Consider the following 18836-nt stretch of genomic DNA (forward strand, 5'->3'; position numbering starts at 1 on the left):
CTCAATGTTGGCGCAACATCCTGTGATTCTGGGCAAATCACGTAGTCTCCCCATGCCTCACAAAAAATGAATGTGTAATGTAACTGGTGCTTATATAAAGCGCTCTCATACCTTCGGATCGAGTTTGGACTACATAAAATACTGCGTTAATAATGCTAAGACAATAGAACCGAAGTATGTCACAAACAAAGTCACCTACTCCATTCCATGTAGATCGGGACAAGTGCAGTCTAGCTCCAGCGGCACAAAAACACTCACCAGCGACTGACCCGTTTTTCGGCATCAGTCATAGATAGCCACCCCACCCTGCACTACGTACCGCCCACCAATTACTTCACAACTTCTCGGTCAATATTTATACACCGCGGAGACACGTGCAGGATTCATAGCCAATGATCCCGTCGGAGTTTTGTGCGGTGTGTTAGGACTGGCCGGCAATGTTCCAATCCTAGCTCATGTTACACATTACCAGTCCCGCCCACTCCCTGACGTTTCACAGAGTATGCTCAGCTGTCATGCGACCCGGAAGTACTGGAATTATCACAAATTCTGTCCATCAAAAGATCAATAACAGGCATTAGGCTGAATTTCCGAACGGTAAGTGTCAGTCGCGGATAAGTCGGCAATATTAGGTACAGGTAGGTAAAGGTTATGAGGTGCACGAAAAGTAAGAAGGGGGCGGGGTGGCTAGGAACAAGGTCGGAACCTGGAGGAAAGGGGTAGGGACGACACGCAAGGACGGGGGGACAGCTGTAGCAGAGACAGAGAAAATTATCTGCGAGGTCGAGGAAAGCGAAAGCTGGGGTGACAGGATGGGCCATCAAGGGGGCGAGAAGCTTGTAAGGTAAGAAGTGTAATGCAATATGGGTAGAGTAATTGGGACAGTGAGCAAAATCGACCAACGTGTGGTAGTGCACGACCTCGCTTCTTAGTGGCTATGGTTGGAAGAGTGGCGATTCGAGGGGTGGGGGTAAGCAGAAGGGTACGGAAGTGCGTGAGGTGAATATCAATTATGTGATGTGGGGTCATAAATGAGGGAGAAGGTCTGAACGGGTAGTTAAGGGTTCAGTGGGAGTGTTGTGTCTGAGTGGTAGACTGATCTGGGATGGTCTTTCATTGACTCCTCTCCTTACAGGACCAGCGCCGGGAACATGTGGACTTCGTGGCAAAGAGAGAAATGTCCCTGATGCAACGAGAAACACGCGGGCGTAGTTGAATACCTTCAGCCCTTCTTGGAGGTCCTCGGAGGAGGCCAGCGAGACTCGCACGCGTCCCAGATGTGGGTGCAGCAGAGGCTGAAGAGTTTTCCCGGGCTACTGTCCAGCAGTTGGGCCCGGAGGCTCCTGGCCTTGCTGGGCTTCTTGCTGATCCTTTATTGGTATTTAAGCTCGGGCGCATTTGTCCCCTCCCTGTGGCATAATGGGCAACCTCGTGGTGTAACTGGGACTTGTCTGCAGACTGAGTCTAAGCAATGGAGGGCGCTGTCAGACAGAGGGGATGCAGCTGTGGTTCAGCTAGTAGACGACGGGCAAAGGCAGAAGCCCATGGTGGTGGGGAATGGAAATATTCTCATTGATACCGCATCAAATCGGCTCTGGCTGCTCCCTTCATCCCTGTCTGCTCGCGTGACGGACTATCCACCCCTGGTTCACCTACAACCAACGGCCTCTGTCTCTGAAGCCCAGTCTACTGCAATCTTTTTTCGAGATGGCCTAGTTAGGAAAATGCGCTGCATTCAGGGGGCAGCATCGCATTCTTCTCATGAATGTGTGACTGTCCGTGAAGACATTTGTGCCCATCGCAGCCGTCCTCACCTGTACCTGCAGAGAATTCGCATCTTCAACCCAAGTGATAGAGTTGCCACCTTTGAAATCAGCCCTCAAACACCTCCATCAGGAGCCAAATTCTCCACCAGTACGGAAAAGGCAGAGGACAGGCAGTTTCTGCTGTCCACAGGACGAGTCCAGGTGGAAGGAGGAAAAGTTGTGCTTGTGGTGGTTGCCACGAAGAAGTTGGTGAATAGAATTCAAGTGAGCCCCAAGTCAGAGTACATTGAAACTGCACTGTCTGTAGTATATACTTCACCGCCAATGGAGTCTATTAAGTTGGAGGATGTACTAAGTAAACTTAAAGACTCTGCAAAGAAAGAAATGGCTGAAGTGATGCGGATGGGGGTTGAAGATTTGTTACACGAACATCAGCAAACGTGGTCAGACCTGTTTATCTCAGGTATTTATGATACTTTAACTTTTCCACTTTTTCCAGAAACCCTTTTTAACATTTGGAAAGCTACAAACTATATGTAGATTATAAATGCCTCCTGTAAAAACACGTATTTGCCATAGCTTTATTTTGTAGCTTGTGAGGCAACTAAGAAGTAACTTTGTAAGCAGATAACATAACAGGGATGCCCTGAGGAAATAGTCAAGGAGCCATTTTGTTGCGTTTTCGGAACATTATCACACTAGCAGTAGTCAACTCAAGCTTGACTAGTGTTAGAGCTATGCCTTTTTGATGAGAGCCTTTGTCTAGATTCATTTGTTTGCCCACATATATATATATATTTTTTTTTTTTATTGAATTGAATAGGGTAAGTTTCGCATATACATGGTATACTGTAGTAAGTTGACACGATATCTGGAGACAAAGTACTTGTTGAGATAAGCTTTATTGCAGCACAGAGTCAGCAGGACCATCCCCTCTCTGACCAGAGCTCCAACTGCCAACAGGGCGGATGGAGACTCCAGAACTAGGAACGCCATGATATTCTAGAGTGCTAGTTAGATAAGCACGAGAAGCACTGTACAACATATCTACCCCCCTTAACAAATGAAAGGAAACAAAACAAACAATCACTGTGGGAACATAGTATTACATCAGCGTATATAATCACCAAGATAAGTAGGTGGGCGTCGAGAGCGAGAACTCCTTATCGTGCTCTCTCTAGGGAGTGACTGTGAAAAAGAAGCAGAAACTGAGTCACTTATGACACCACCATGTACTGACGTGGATGACGGAGCATCACCACTACCCATCTCCTCCCCTCCAATGGAGACCGAATGGGCCGCTAGCCCACCATCAGGAGCTAACAAGTAGCCATTACAGTTCCCAGAATCTCCACCCTCCGAAGCAACAGAAGAATCACTCCCCTTTCTCTGGAACAAAGCCACCCTCCTATAATTCCAAGTTTCCCCGTTATCCAAAACAACAAAATGTGGAAAAGCTCTTTTGACTTTAAAAGGACCCCTATACTTGCTAAGACCCTTTGAAAACCGTCCTGGTTTAACCTTGACCAGATCACCCACCGTAATGGGAAGGGAATTATCAGTAGGGGTTAAGGCCTCACCACCCTCACTTCTCAACCATGCAGGAGTCAATTTTGAAACTGGTGTGCGACCACGCATCAATTCAAACGGAGATTTCTCACCAGTTCTATGAGGCGTCGAACGATAGGCCCACACCAGCTCTTGCACCCGCTCATACGAAAAACACCCACTTTGCACAAACATTTGAATCACTCCCTTCACCAGACGATTCACTCTCTCGCAGAGACCATTTCCTTGTGGGTTGTACAAACTAGTCCTCTGATGTCTGATGCCACACTCACGCATAAACGAAACCATCTTCAGGGATGTCAACTGAGTACCGTTATCAGAGATAAGAACAGATGGATAACCTTCATTTAAAAACACGCCCTTCAGAAAGGCAATGGTTGTCTCAGTGTCAATCTCCTTCACAAATTGCACACAAAGCCATTTAGAGAAACAATCAATCACCACTATAGCATACCGTTGATTCATGGGTAATTCGCTCATTGGACCTATGAAATCCAGGCAGATGCTGTGCCAAGGTAAACTCTCAAACCCAATTTTTTGAGGTGAGCGTGATCCCACAACTTTTAACCGCTTCTCCCCCTCCTTGCAATAGTCACACTTCACTACACAATCAACAGCATCATTATCTACCGACGGCCACCAAAAATTCTCCTTGACACGACGCTGAGTGAGGGTTTGACCCAAATGGCCCTCATGAGCCAAACTGAGAATCCTACTCCGCAAAGAACTGGGAGGTATGAAACGATCCCCTCGCATCAATACATTCTCTCCTTCTAGGGAAAGTTCATCCACAATCCTCAAAAATGGCCTAACCTCAGGCATAACAGTGCTTTCCCTTCTGGATCCCTTAGAAACAAGGTCAATGACAGATTGTAAAACACGATCCTCCTCTATTCCTCTCACCCAATCATCACGAGTGAAAGAGCCACCTCCTAAAAATAGCACATCCTCCACCACTGCGGCTACAGCAGAATCATCTTAGACACTTCCACTACAGTCTCCAGAGCATGCAGGAAGTCTGGATAAACAATCCGCCTGGATGTTTTTCCAGCCATGAACAAATTCAATCTCGTACTGGTAATCTTGTAAGCGAGAAGCCAGCCTCGCTAACCTGGGAGACCCCTTCCCAGCACCCCCCGGGGCTAACACATTGACCAGTGGTTTATGGTCCGTGCGCAGAACAAATTTGTATCCCCATAAATACGTTCTAAAATAACTCGTGCCCCAAACAGCTGCAAGAGCCTCTCGCTCTATGACCGAATAATTGGCTTCAAATGACTCATGCGTGTATAAACAGTCGGTATTGTATCGTTGAGTCGCGTCTCCTACGCAACTGTCTTTGTTTACTTTTTTTTTTTTTTTTTTTTAAATGGCCGTTCACGTCCTATGTCAGCGCGTACAGACGTACGCTGACGTACTTGGACGTACACTCATCAGAACAACAGCTGACGTACACTCGTGAGGGCAGTAACTGCGCGTCTCGTAGCTGTGGCGTGTTTCAGTGGTTGCCAGGCTGCTGACGCCAGACCATGGTTGCTACGGTACCTCTGGAATGTTGAATCCGTCGCGGTTACTGTTTCATTTCCCCAAGGCCTTCGACTCTCTGACCAAAGTTACACTTCGACGACAACACCCGACGAAATCCTGGAAGACGACCACTCTTCCTGTGTAACAACGATGCGTCGAATGACAGCTCCGCTCCGCCTCGTCAAATGCACAGGGTTCAGGGCTGATGGAACTCTTACTGCTCTGTACCTTCTCCGCTGCAAATTATGGAGTTGAAGTTGTGGCTAGATGTGATTCACCGTCCAAGTCGCCAAATGTAGTAAGTTGACACGATATCTGGAGACAAAGTACTTGTTGAGATAAGCTTTATTGCAGCACAGAGTCAGCAGGACCATCCCCTCTCTGACCAGAGCTCCAACTGCCAACAGGGCGGATGGAGACTCCAGAACTAGGAACGCCATGATATTCTAGAGTGCTAGTTAGATAAGCACGAGAAGCACTGTACAACATATACATTAGTGCTCGGTGGTGGCCAGAGCACGAGAGAGAGAAAGAAGAGAGAGGAAAAGAGAGAGGAGAGGGGGGGGGGGGGCTCTATCGTTTTATGTATTCGTCAAGGGCTGCCCACATGTTCTCTTTGGCTGTGTGGTTCGCCGCCTTGTGTTTGGCAGTGATGTTGTCTGCTGCTCGGAGGAATGTTACCCAGTTGAACCAGCGCTTGAAGGTGGCTTTGCTGGCGTTCTTCCAGTACCCCAGAATATTTTTAACCGCTGCCGCTAGGAGCATGTCTACCAAGTCTCGCATTTCTTTGGATTGGAGTTGTGGCTCTAGGAAGCCGGTGACTATCCCTGCAAGCCCTCTTTGTAGCTGGCAGCCTGTGATCGAGTCAATTAGGTCGTATACCTTTTCCCAGAACGCTTTGACTTTGGGGCATTCGTATAGCATGTGGGCCAGGTCTCCCCTTGCTGTGTGGCAGTTCCAGCACTCGCTGTTGTCGGTGGCCCCCACTCTCTCTAGTTTCGCCGGTGTCCAGTGTAGTCTGTGTAGTATCCAGAATTTTGTTTGTGCTAGCTGTGGTGTGATCTTGTTTTTGGACGCTGATGTCCATAATTTGGCCTTCTCTTCTTCACTCAGTGGTCTGCGGATGGTTCCCTCCCAGAACGCTATCGTTTTGTCATTGAGGGTGGTGGTGCGTGGTGTGATTATTTTGTAGATCTGCGCTGTTTGGTGGCCTGTTGCGTTGAGGTTCTGTGCGTATTGTATGATGGTTGGTTTGTGTTTGGAAAGGTTTGCTTTGGTGATGGCTGCTTTGATTCTTAGGAACTCGTAGAATTCCTTGTCTGGTAACCCCGTTGTGTGTTGGATCATCTTGTAGGTGAGTGGGTTGTTCCCTGTCTCTAGTTGTGCCGGTGTGGTTATGCCTCTGCTTAGCCATTCTTTGCTGCCTAGCGTTTTCCCTTTGTATGTGATTTTGGAGTTGTACCATAATGACTCCCATTTGGTGTTCCTGATGCTTACTTCTAGCTCTTTATCTAATCTTAGTAGGGCTATTTTTGTGTTCCGTATTATTGAGTTTTTGGCTTCTGGGTGTTTGTTTGCCGTGAGGGCCATTATTGGGTCAGCTCCACCTAGAATGCTCCTCTCTAGCTCGAGCCATACTGGCACGTAATCTGGTGTTGGCGCTAACCAGTGTAGCCCTTGTTTGGCCAGACATGCTGACTGGAAGACCTTGTAGTTTGTGAGGTTCAACCCCCCTTGTTCTTTTTTCAGCCTGAGTTTTGCTAGACTTATTCTAGGTTTTTTACCCCCCCATAGGAACAGGTTAATGGCTTTGTCAATTTGTTTGTGGAAGTCTGTCGTTAGTGATAGCGGTAGCATGGACAGTGGGTAGTTGAGCATTGGGGTGATCATCATCTTAACTGTCTCTACTCTCCCCCACCAGCTTACGAATTTGGGTCCCCAAGTGTCTAGCTTCATTTTGATCTTTTTCAGCATTGCTACCTCGTTATGCTCTAGTGTCGATCTGAGGTCTTTCCCAAAGAGGAGTCCCAGATATTTTAGGGGCTTCGTTTGCCACGCCAGGCCTGAATTGCCTAGTACTGCTCTGGTGGTGTGGCAATTCATGGGTTTGCATTCTGACTTGTCTTTGTTGAGTTTATACCCTGAGACGTTTGCATATTCCTCTATTGTTTGTACCAGTGCCCCGATTGATTCCCGCGGGTTGTTTGTGGTGATGCGTATGTCGTCCGCATAGGCTGCGAGTTTGAAGGCATGACCCTCCACTTCCACACCTGTGATCTTCGTGTTCGTTCTGATCATGTGGAGAAGGGGTTCAATTGCCAGAAGGAATAGTCCTGGCGACAGGGGGCAGCCTTGCCTTGTCCCTCTACTTAGGGTGAATGATTCTGATGCAGCTGCGTTCACCACCACGCAAGCTCGGGGGGTTTTGTATAAGGACAATATCATTCCCCTATATTTGTCTCCAAACCCGAATTTGCGCATGCATTCATTTAGGAATGGCCATGAGACTCTGTCGAAGGCTTTTTCTGCGTCTAGTGCAATCATCACTGCCTTCTCTGTACTATTTGCAGTGTGGTTTATTAGGTGGCAGAGCAGTCTAGTGTTGTCTTGTGAGAGCCTATTCCTCAGGTATCCCACTTGTGTTTTGTCTATGAGGGTGGGTAGGTATGCGTTTATTCTGGCTGCCATGACTTTCGCGTATATTTTACAGTCAACGTTTATTAGGGATATCGGCCTGTAGTTTTGTGGGAATTGTGGGTCCTTTCCTTCTTTGGGGATGACAATGATGTTTGCCTCTGCCATTGAGTCTGTCATCCTTCCTTTCTCGGCGCACCCTCGGAATACTCTCACTAATATATCATTAAGCTGCATTTGGAACTTTTTGTAGAAGGTCACTGTAAATCCGTCCGGGCCGGGGGCTTTGTTGGGTTTAAGTGTGTCTATGGCCCTCCCCACCTCTTCTTTTGTTATGCTCTGGTCTAGCGCCTCACTTTGTTCGCGGCTTAGTTTGGGTAGGTCAAGCTTCTCGAGAAGGTTCACCCCTCCGTCTGCCTTTAGTGCTGTGTCTGCTGTGTAGAGGTCCTTGTAAAACTCCTGAATGTCTCGAGGATTTGTTTGTTCCCTGTGTGTGTTATTTTGTCTGTGTCTGTGATCGCTGCGACTGAGTGTTGCCTCTGTTTGGCTTTTAGGTAGCCTGCCAGCGCCTTCCCTGCTTTGTTGGCTGAGCATAAGTTTATGGATTTGTATTTGTTTATCCATGTTGTTGCTCTTTCGCTTAACAGACTGTTGAGTTCATACTTCTTCTTCGTTAGAGCCGTGAGTGTGTTCCTGTCTAGTATGTTTGCGATGTGGTTGTTCTCTAGCTCCTTTATCTGCTCTTCCAGTTCCTTTATGTGTTTGCTTCTTTTTTTGTTCATTCTTGCCTTAATGCTTATGAGCTTCCCCCTTATTGTGGCTTTGAGTGCGTCCCACAGCGTCCCCTCCTCTGTGTCTTTTGTATCATTGAATAGGAGATATTCTCTGATCGCCTCCTCAATCTCACCGATGTTGGTAGGGTCTTCAAGTATGTCGCTATTGAGACGCCACCCCCTGCATGGTAGCTCGTTGTGTTTCCCGCTAATGGAGAGGGAGATGTGGGCGTGGTCTGAGACTGTTATCGATCCTATTTCCGTTCTGTCTATCAAGTGTGTGTGTGAGCTTGACATGAGGATGTAGTCTATTCTGCTGTATGAATTGTGTGGTGTTGAGTAGAATGTGTACTCCCTGGAGCTGGGGTGCTGTAGTCTCCATGGGTCCGCTAGCTCAAGCTTGGTGCAGAGGTTTTTGAGTGTATTCTGTTCTTGTGTGGCGTGGCTTGTTCTGTGTGGGTGCCTGTCTGTGGCATTGTCCATAGCCTCATTCATGTCACCTGCCATTATCACCAGTTCTCCCAGTGGTAGCCTGCTTAGCTCGCTCTCTACCTCCTCCCAGAACTTCTTTTTTGAGGCATTTGGCCCATAGATGTTCGCTATGTGCATTACTTCCTCACCTCTCTTGATGCTTGTGACTAGTCTCCTGCCCTCCGTGTCTGCTGTACTGCCCATAGCCTTGAATTTCCCCTTCTTGCTTATGATGGTTATCACCCCTCCTTTCTTGTTGATTGCTGGTGAGCAAGCTATTTCGCTTATCCAGTTTGCCTTAAGTTTGTTAGCGTCTTCTGTCGTTACCCTAGTTTCTTGGAGCACGTATACGTCTGCTTTGAGTCTGTTCAGGTAGTCTAGTGTTTTCCGTCTCTTGATGGGGTGGTTGAGGCCTTTGACGTTCAGAGACACAATCTTGATGTCAGATGTGATCTGAGCTAGGCCCTGGGTGTTGTGGGTATTCATGGTGACCCTATGGAATCGCTGCTCTCGGGGTTGTGACCTGTGTGTGATCTCTGCTTCTGGTGTGGTCTCAACTTCCACCTCCTGTCTTCGGGCCCCCCCCGGAGTCTGGGTTGGGATAGGGAAGTGTGTGTCAATAGGTGACGGGAAAGTAGGAAAAAAGAAAAGAGTACATAGCCCCACCAATCAAGGATTGTCCGCGCTTCCTGTTCCGCCCCCCGCCGTCCCCTCCCCCCCGCCCCCCCACCCCCCTCCCCCCTGTCAAAGTACTGTAAACGTGCGACAGCAGCGGTTCTCCGCCCTCCGCCCCCCCGGAACGTTGGATCCCCCCCCGCATCCTTCATTATCAAGCGCTGACAAAGGATATCTTGGCATTCGTGTTCTCAGTCTGGCTCAAAGTTCAAAAGTTCTGGGTGTGTTGTTGTTCCATGTTAGATCTCATGCCCAGTCCTGGACTTGCTCTCCTTTGTCTTAGCTAGTACTGTCGTCCTTTATCTTGAGGTAGGTGTGTTTATTTGATTGAGGTAGCCGTGTTTGATTTGGTCAGTGTCTTATCAGCCCTGTTTCTTGACGGTGACTCTAGCCACGTTCTGCTGTGCCATTGTCGCCTGCCTCCGAGCCATCTGAGGACGCTCTCCTTTTTGCCGTTCCCGGACTTCTCAGATCCATTTCCTCTTGGTCTGGTCTCCGTAGGTATTCGCGTAGTTCTGCCGGGTCGTCAAAAGTTCGTGTACCCTTGCTGTCTGTTATCCTCATTCTTGCTGGTCCTACGAAGCTGCAGGTTATCCTGGCTCTTTTCATGGCTTCCCTTAGGGCTAGGAATGCCTTCCTTGTCTCTACTGTGCTCTTGGAGAAGTCCTGTGTGATGACAATCTTTTTCCCCTTCCAGTTGAGGGGTTGGCCTTTACGTGCGAGGGCAAATATGGTTTCGGTGTGGTTGGCTCTCAGCGGTTTGCAGATTATTGTTCTCGGGCCCTTCATGTTTGGTTGTCTTATGGCAGGCACTCTGTAAGCTTTATCTATTTCGAATGTTCTTTCGAAGTTTAGCCCGGTCAGCTTTGGTATTAATACTTCGAGTAGTGCCGCGCACGAGCCCGCTTCTTCCTCTTCTCCTTCCGGTATGCCCAGGAGTCTGATGTTCCCTTTCCTGTTTTTGTCTTCTTGTTCCGCTAGCGTTCTTTGTAGGTCGCTGGATACCTTTGAAATGTACCGAACATCCTTTTCCATGGTCTCCGATTTATCCTCCATGTCGCTGATTCTTCTCTCTGTTTCGCCTACTCTGCCAGCTATTTTGCTCTGGTCGGCACGTATTGCTGTAAGCTCTAGTTGCACATTGTCCATGGAGATTTTTGTGGCCTTTGCCAAGTCGTTGGCTTCTGTTATTTTCTTTAGGAGCAGATCCATCGCTGTCTCCGTGCTCTGTAGTGTCTTCAGCTTGATTGGTGACTCTTGATTTGTTTTGATCTTTTTGATTTCGTTGGCAGTCATTCCGTCCAGGCCTTTTACCCTTTGATGTGCGTGCGTCCACCCCTTTTTGTGCTGGTCTGTTTGTTGGATCTTCTGTTTGGGGCTGGGTTTGCCGTGCGGCCTGGCTTCCTCTGTCTTTGCTGTGTTCCCGAAGGAGAATCTGCTAGGCCACTTTATTGTCCTCGTTCTAGTTCGCCCTTCCGCCAGGGCTGCTTCCACGTAGTTGCTTCCGCCTCCTTCGCTTCAGTATGTCTTGGTGGCCGTCCTGAGTTGCTGCGTTAGCACTGGGTGGCCGTGGGTGCTGTTACGAGCTGGTTGCAGGCTGTTGTGTCTCTTTCTACGCCTTCCTTGCTCGTGTGGAGCCTCCACCCTCAAGGTTGTCGCCGTGGTCTGTTTGTGCCTTGATAGCTGTAGGCTGAGGGTCTGCGGCTGCTGTGCGCACTTCCCTTGGCTGCCTTGTAGAGGTTACCACTGCCCTCAACCAGGCGCTCCTTGGGGTTGCTCCAGGCTCCAGGCTCTCTGCCCCTTTGCGCTCTGCCCCTTTGCGCTCTGCACCGCTCTATTGTACTCGAGGTGGTACCCCCTTGGTTCCTCTCATAAAATGGCCGCCGTTTGAGTACCTTCTTTTTGATGTTAGAGGGTTAGTTGTGCTTGATGGCTACTTGGTACAGTGACTGCTCCTGTTTCCTTGGCCTCTCTCTGGCCCCACTTCGCACTTTGCATGCGTTCCTCTCTGCCTCGGTGCCGGTCCGCTCCTGCCCCTCTCAAGATGGCCGCCGTTTACCCTACCCTCCTCGTTTAAGTGTGGTGGGTTGCTGTTGGGTAATTATTCCGCTCTGTCTCTGCGTCTGTTTCTTTCTTCTCCCGTTTGCCTTCTATTCGGCTTTGCTCGCGTTCCGCATAGGCGCGCTGCTCTCCGGGACTGTCTCCGTATTATGCCCCTTCCAAGATGGCCGCCGGCTCCCCTTAGAGACCGCTCGCGCTGTCTGTTGCTGCCGCTTCGCTTAGTGCTGCCGATTACCCCTTACAGGGGGGGAAGGTCGCTGCGGCTTACTTGCTGGGTTCTCCGGTACTCCGGTACTTCGGTTCACGGTGCCTCTTGAGTGGCGCTCTCGGAGCTGTTGTTGTTGTTGTTGTTGGGCACTCAAGATGGCCGCCTCTCTCACGACTTCCACCGCTCTTTTAGTCTTCTGTTCTGGTCCTGCCTCGATCAGACACCGTCGGTTGTGACCTGCACCTTGCGTTCGGCTCTCCCGTGACAGCGCTGCCTCGACAGGCTTAGTGTCGGATTCGCTGCTTCTGCGGCGCTGTTGTTTGGTTTATGGCTCCGCCATCTTGGACAGCCGCCCTCGACTCCAGCCTTGTAAGGTTCAGGATTCAGGCTTCCCCTGCATTAGGCGCTGTGCTCCAGACCTGCTCTCCTCTTCTTCTGCTGTATTAAGTGTTCATACACACCTCCTGCCGTTTGTGCGGGAGTTTGTTCCGGTTTCGCCGCTTAAATCGCTGGTTTTTTTGTCCAGGGTGACGGAGCTCCGAACTTAGGCAACCGCCTGCGCTGCCATCCAAGCCACGCCCCCCGCCCACATATAGTTTTTGATGTCAAAACATGGATATAAAAGTGTAAACCTTGGAACAAGCCTAGTTCTTCTCTGATTCTAGACACTTAATCAGAAAGGGGAAGTCTCACAATAGGGGCTGTCCTGCTGAAGGCAGTAGGTCGAATTCATAGCCATCTTCGTGTGCAAGTTTGGCTTACACGCTCAGGAGGGCTAGGTTTCTGAATGCAAGGAATTCACAAATGGAGATCTTGCTGTCTGAAACCCTTTGAATCTTGTATAACTTTACAGCTGATGGAATAATATTACAAAGGGTTAAATCCTACCTATCGGTTGGGAAGTGGATGCCATTTCCACACATTATTGTTTGTGCGCTGTATAGTTTTATTAGTAAAACTGTATGTCTGTGAAAATGTGATGGTCATTTAGATTGAAATTGTGTTTTCTGTAGTGACAGTGCGCTACTACACCATGCATACTGCACTCTACACCACGCATACTGCACTCTACACCACTCCATGCCACTGCACTCTACTCTGCACCACTTCACTTTACACCACTCCACGCTACTGTGCTCTGGTCCACTGCACTCTACTCCACGCCGCTCCACTCTAAACCACTGAACTCTCAGTACGTTCTATTCTAATGCATTTAACTTAAACACTCAACTTTACACCACTGCACTCTACACCAATGCACTGTATGCCACTGTAATCTACACTGCCCTCTATACCACTTTACTTTACTCCACTCTTCTCAATGCTATTACACTCTACCCAGCATCACGGCACTCCACTCTACGCCACTTCATCACTCTACTCTGAAACAATCTACTGTATGCTGCTGCACTCTATGCCACTCTACTCCATTCTGTGCCACTGCACTCAGCCAATGCTCTCTACACAACTGCACTCTACGTCACTGCACTCTTATTGTGCACCGCTGTACTCCACGCCTCTGCTCTCTACAGCACTCAACACCACTGCACTCTACTCTGCACTACTGTACTCTACTCCACTGCACTCTGCCTCAGTCCACTCTATGCCACTGTGCAGCTCTACTCTGCACCACTGTACTCTAAGCCACTACACTCTTTGCTACTGTACACTGCACTCTACTGTGCAGGAATCTAATCTACATCACTGCATTCCATGACACTGCTTTGTACGCCACAAAATTCTGTGCCCCTGAACCCTTCGTCACTATACTCTGCAACACACTGCGCTAGTGCACTCTAAACCACTCCACTCTACGCAGCTCCACTGCACTCTAATCTGAAGCTTTCTGCTGTACACCACTGCACTCTGCACCACTGTTCTCACGCATCTACACTCTTTGCCACTCTACTCAACACCACTCTGACGATGCACTCAACGACACTCTATGCCACTGCACTCTACTCAACACCACTCTACTCAATGCAACAGCATTCTACTCTACTCTACTCTACGCCACTCTACACCACTGCACACTACAACACTCTACTCTGCAGCCCTGCACTCTGTGCCACTGAACTCTGCAATACTGCATTTTATGTCAATGCACTCTATGCCACTCTTCTCTTCATCATTCCTCTCAACGCCACTGCACTCTGCAGCACTCCACTCTACACTACTATACTCTGCACTACTGTACTGTGCACTGCTTTACGCCACTCCACTTTGCCCCACACCACACCACTGCACCCTACTCTACTATGCAACACTGTAATATACTCCAATGCATTCTACGCCGCTGCATTGTACACTGCTGAATTCTATGCTGCTGCACTCTACTCCACTGCACTCTATGCCACTATACGCCAATGCACTCTAAATCAGTTCACTCTATGCCTCTCTACGTAACTCCATTCTGTGCCACTCCAATACACAACACTCTCTGCCACTCCACTCTGCAGCTCTCTACACCACTCTTCACTATTCCACTCTGACACTCCACACCACTCTCCTCTAGGACACAATATTTTAGCCATGTTGAACAGCAGACACGCTAGTATACAGCATGGCTAAAACACATTGGCAAAGCCAATTGCACCACTGAACTCTGCTACTGCACTCTACAGCACTTCACTCCACGCCAATATATTCTGTGCAACTCTACTCTACGACACTGTACTCTACCCAGCACCACTTCACTATATGCCACTTCACTACTCTGAAACAATCCACTTTACCCCACCTCACATTATGCCACTCTGTGCCACTCCATTCTATGCTCCTTCACTCTACATCACTCTTCTCTAAACCACAGCACTCTACACCAATGCACCCTACACAACTGCACTCTACATCACTGCACTCTACTCTGCACCACTGTACTCTTCACCACTGCTTTCTATGCCAGTTTACTCTTCGCCACTCTACCCCACTGTACTCTACAACACTACTGCACTCTATGCCTATGCAGTCTACACTAGTCTACTCTGCATCACTGCACTTTACGCCACTCCGCTCCTCTCTGTGGCACTCCACTCTGCACCACTTTAGGCCACTGTGTTCTACGCCACTCTGCTCTGCACCACTCCACTCTACACCACTCCACTCTACACCACTGCACTCTACTATGCTATTAATTAGGGGTGGGCGGAATGTTTCGTTCTGCCTGCAGAATTGGCCGAATTCTGGTCACTCCGCGTTACTTTTTAATGCGGAGTTCCAGGCTAAATTCTGCATGGTGGACTTTTTCGCCAGCGAGGTTTCAGAAATGCAAGCTGGCCAGCGCATCAAGATTTGGCGCCTCTACGGTGATTTTCTAACTAGGGTGGTCACAGTCAGAGGGCTGTCGTTGAAGTAGATTTGCTGCCGTTCAAGTAGATTTTCTACTCGAACGGCAGAAAAATCAACCTGACTATTAATCTATGCCACTGCATTCTACAAAGCTGCATTGTACGCCGCTGAATTCTATGCTGCTGCGCTCCATGCCACTGCACTCTACGTCACTATAATCTGAAACACTCTACACCAGCCCACTCTACTTTCTGCCACTGCACGCCACTCTACTCTGTTGCATTGTATGCCACTCTACTTAACAACACTCTATGCCAATGCACTGTACGATACTCTACTTTGCAACACTGCACTCTACGCCACTGAACTCTATGCCACTGTACTCTGCACTACGGCACTCTAAGCCACTGCACTCTGCCACTCTACTCTGTATCACTCCACTCTACACCAGTGCATCCTGCAGCCCTTCACGCTGTACCACTATACTCTGTGCCACTGCACATTCTACTCTGCTCCACACTATGCCACTCTACTCTCCACTACTCTACGCCACTGCACTCTATGCCACTCTACTCTGCACCACTCTTTACCACGCATGCCGTTACTCTTCAGTCTTTACATTAAATGCGTCTTTACTGGCATTCTTTTACCACACATATCGTTACAACGGCATGCCATAGGTTAAACCCTGGATTTAGGAGCAATACAATTTACTAATTCATCTCCACTCTGCTCAACAGTAGGGAAAGCTTTGGACTTTAATGTCCAACGCCGATTTCCCTGCGGCATGTCGATGTAACAACATGCGTGTTAAGCAATGCCTGGTAAAGACGCATTTGTTGTAACAGCCACGTTATAACTGCTGCACGTGGTTTGGTGCCGTGGTAAAGGCTGTTTCCACTCTTCCACTCTACAACATCCTACACCATTCTTCACCATTCCACTATATGACACTCTGTTCCACTCTCCTCTACACCACTACATTTTAGCCATACTGAACAGCAGCCATGCTGGTGTACATCATGGCTAAAACAAATTGGCAAAGGCAATAGCTCTTACATAGGTGTGACTATTGGCTTTGCCAATGCTTGTTTGGCTAGCAGTTCTAAGAATTTTAGGCATCTTGTTCTGGAGAGATTAGAAGTTGTGCGCTCCTTTTCTTCGAATACAAGTACTCCGTCAAGTCATCTCTTGGTCTCTGCACATTCCCAACTACAGACACATGGGGACCCCTGTTCTAGTCAGTGTTCTCAAATCTAAACAGAGGTGAGTGACACAACCTGATTATTTGGAAATACATCATGTTTAATACAGACAAATAATCTCGCACACTCATGGAATTGTATCAACTGGGAAATAAAATATAAACTAGCAACAAAGGAGCAATCTTTGCCCATATGGAAGTTCTGACAAATCCACTCCCCTGTTCTACACTACACATTTCCAGTGTAAAACTGTGCATAATTAAGCTTTGTTTTGCTGGCATGCTTCCTTGCTGGTAGTTGGCCAGCGATTGTGATTTAGAAGTGTATAGCTAAAACTCTGGTCTGAGTGTCTTCGTTCTCCTGGAATGGTGAAAAGTCAGCACTCCAGACTTCAGTTGTTCTGTGTATGTAGGTCCATTTTATTTAAGCTAGTGCTTGTTTTGTCTACTGCTTTACATTTGGCATTCCTCTCTTCCCGGTTCTCCCCTCAGCGAACTACTCCTTACATAGGAGTGCTATGTTGGCATCAGCAGTTTCTGGTAAACTCATATTAACAGAGTCTGTTCTTTTTCATTCTCTTCCAGGGCTGGAAGTTAATAACTCTCTACTCAGACTCAGGTGTACCCCAGCACCGTGTTGTCCATAGCTCTTATTGGAACAAAATTACATAATCGCAAGTTGATTTGCTCTTCCTGGGGAAAACTGCAGATCTGTTCTCTGGAAATGGGTAGAATTGTCCATTTCTGTACCCATAAAGAAAGACAAGACACGTTTTATATGCGAGTGTTGTCTTTTGATAGGCATAACGTGGAAAATCCATATCTGGTTCTGGCCTAGCAAAACCGTTCTGTAGCCATCAAAGTGATTTAGGCATGTTTTACACAGAAAATATTGCTTGTTGAAGTGGACAGTTTAGTGTGGCACCCTGTGTTTATCAGCAGTACATCGTGCTGCACACATGCATTCCCCCTCGGAATAAGTCATTTAAAAGTGATACCATGATTCTCATTTGGAAGTATACAAGCGATAAGTCTTGAAATAAATAAATATGGTGGTAAAACGTGTTGACAGAGAGAATCTACATTTGCAGTGAACTTTAGCTCTAAGGTTAATGTTTAGTAATTTGATCGAAAAGACAAGATGGTGATGTAAGGAATGCTTGAATTAATGTCCGCTGCTGGTGATCACTTGGGAAACATTCCAGACCTCTGTTGGAATGGCACAGTGAGAGAAAACAATTGTCTGCCTTATGCAAACCAGTCTTGGTCCTGCTCCAATAGGAACTGTCCAGCCCAGAGTGCCTGAGCACGTCCCTTACAGATGGGAACACAAGCAACCCCAGACTGGTTTCGATCTACTTGGGTCTCATCAGTGAGGTATTGTTTGAGGCTTATGGACCCTTATTTGGGCATACCTGTTGCACTTAGGTGATAGAAGGAATACTTGAATTAACCTGGGAGACCATGGCCTGGAATCCTCCCAATCCAAATGCTGCGCGACATCGATGAGCCTGTGCATGCGTGGGAGCTGATCTGGCCATCGGAGCTGTCCGGCTCATTTGAGGTCATCCCCACCGGTCTGCTAATAACAGTGCCTACGCCTGGATTGATCGTGCCATTGCCCGAGCTGAGCGGATGATTTGCAGCCTTGGGGCAGACTGGGCAGTTCACGGATTACTTGCGGCATCTGCTGGGCTCCCGACCTGCTACCCGGACTGTTGCACGGCACTCCGCATTGCCTCACGGAGCGTCCCGGAGCAACACACAACGGCAGCCATCGAGGCGGGCTGGGCTTTTGACCCGACGTGCCCCCCCTGTCTATCACAGACTGGGCAGTTCACGGATTACTTGCGGCATCTGCCGGGCTCCCGACCTGCTACCCGGACTGTTGCACGGCACTCCGCATTGCCTCACGGAGCGTCCCGGAGCAACACACAACGGCAGCCATCGAGGCGGGCTGGGCTTTTGACCCGACGTGCCCCCCCTGTCTATCACAGACTGGGCAGTTCACGGATTACTTGCGGCATCTGCTGGGCTCCCGACCTGCTACCCGGATTGTTGCACGGCACTCCGCATTGCCTCACGGAGTGAGCAACACACGACGGCAGCCATCGAGGCGGGCTGGGCTCTTGACCCGACGTGCCCCCCCTATCTATCACACGGCAGCCCCTGATCCCGCCGGTTGCTACACGGCAGCACCCGCTCCCAGTGGCGACATTGATGTCTTGGACCTCGGCTGCACGCCGCCTTTACCGATGATCTTGACATATCGACTCATTCTTCCGCTCCTGATCATCCTCTTCTCATCGCGGCGTTCACGAAGCCCCCCTGCTGCTCCCGAGATCGTCGTGAGCAGACTCGCAGATCGTCCCATAAGACACTGCACACAACATTGTTTCCCACGACGACTGTGATAAACTGCAGAGAACACCAGCACATCTGTTGTACAAGACTATGGCAAGGTATTGTTTCTGCTGCACTTTTAATTTCAGTTTATCAACAATTTACCCCTCTGAGACATGTTGCCCAAAATGGCTGGGGTCATAAATCTGCAACAACAAACAGCCTCCATTTCTACCAGCCCCTCACAAAGCTTATAACTTTGCCTGGCACTGTGATCCTCAAAATAGACATAGGACTCCCCTCTCCCCACTCAGCAA

The 18836-nt window shown here is 48.7% G+C and overlaps 1 protein-coding gene across 3 annotated transcripts in view; it reads left to right on the forward strand.

Moving 5' to 3' along the window:
• Positions 1–467: 467 nt before the first annotated feature.
• KIAA2013 (KIAA2013 ortholog) overlaps positions 468–18836 on the forward strand; it is a 28122-nt gene continuing 9753 nt past the window's right edge. The window contains exons 1-2 of one of the 3 annotated variants that reach the window (XM_078642203.1): positions 468–638; positions 1136–2229. In XM_078642203.1, the coding sequence (XP_078498329.1) occupies positions 1278–2229 (952 nt within the window). In that variant the 5' untranslated portion in view covers positions 468–638; positions 1136–1277. Of the gene's footprint in view, positions 639–709; positions 845–1135; positions 2230–18836 lie in introns of those variants that run through there. The other 2 variants (XM_078642202.1, XM_078642204.1) reach the window with 2 other exon arrangements.

Source organism: Lissotriton helveticus, chromosome 5_1 (assembly GCF_964261635.1).
Source record: "Lissotriton helveticus chromosome 5_1, aLisHel1.1, whole genome shotgun sequence".
Lineage (NCBI taxonomy): Eukaryota > Metazoa > Chordata > Amphibia > Caudata > Salamandridae > Lissotriton > Lissotriton helveticus.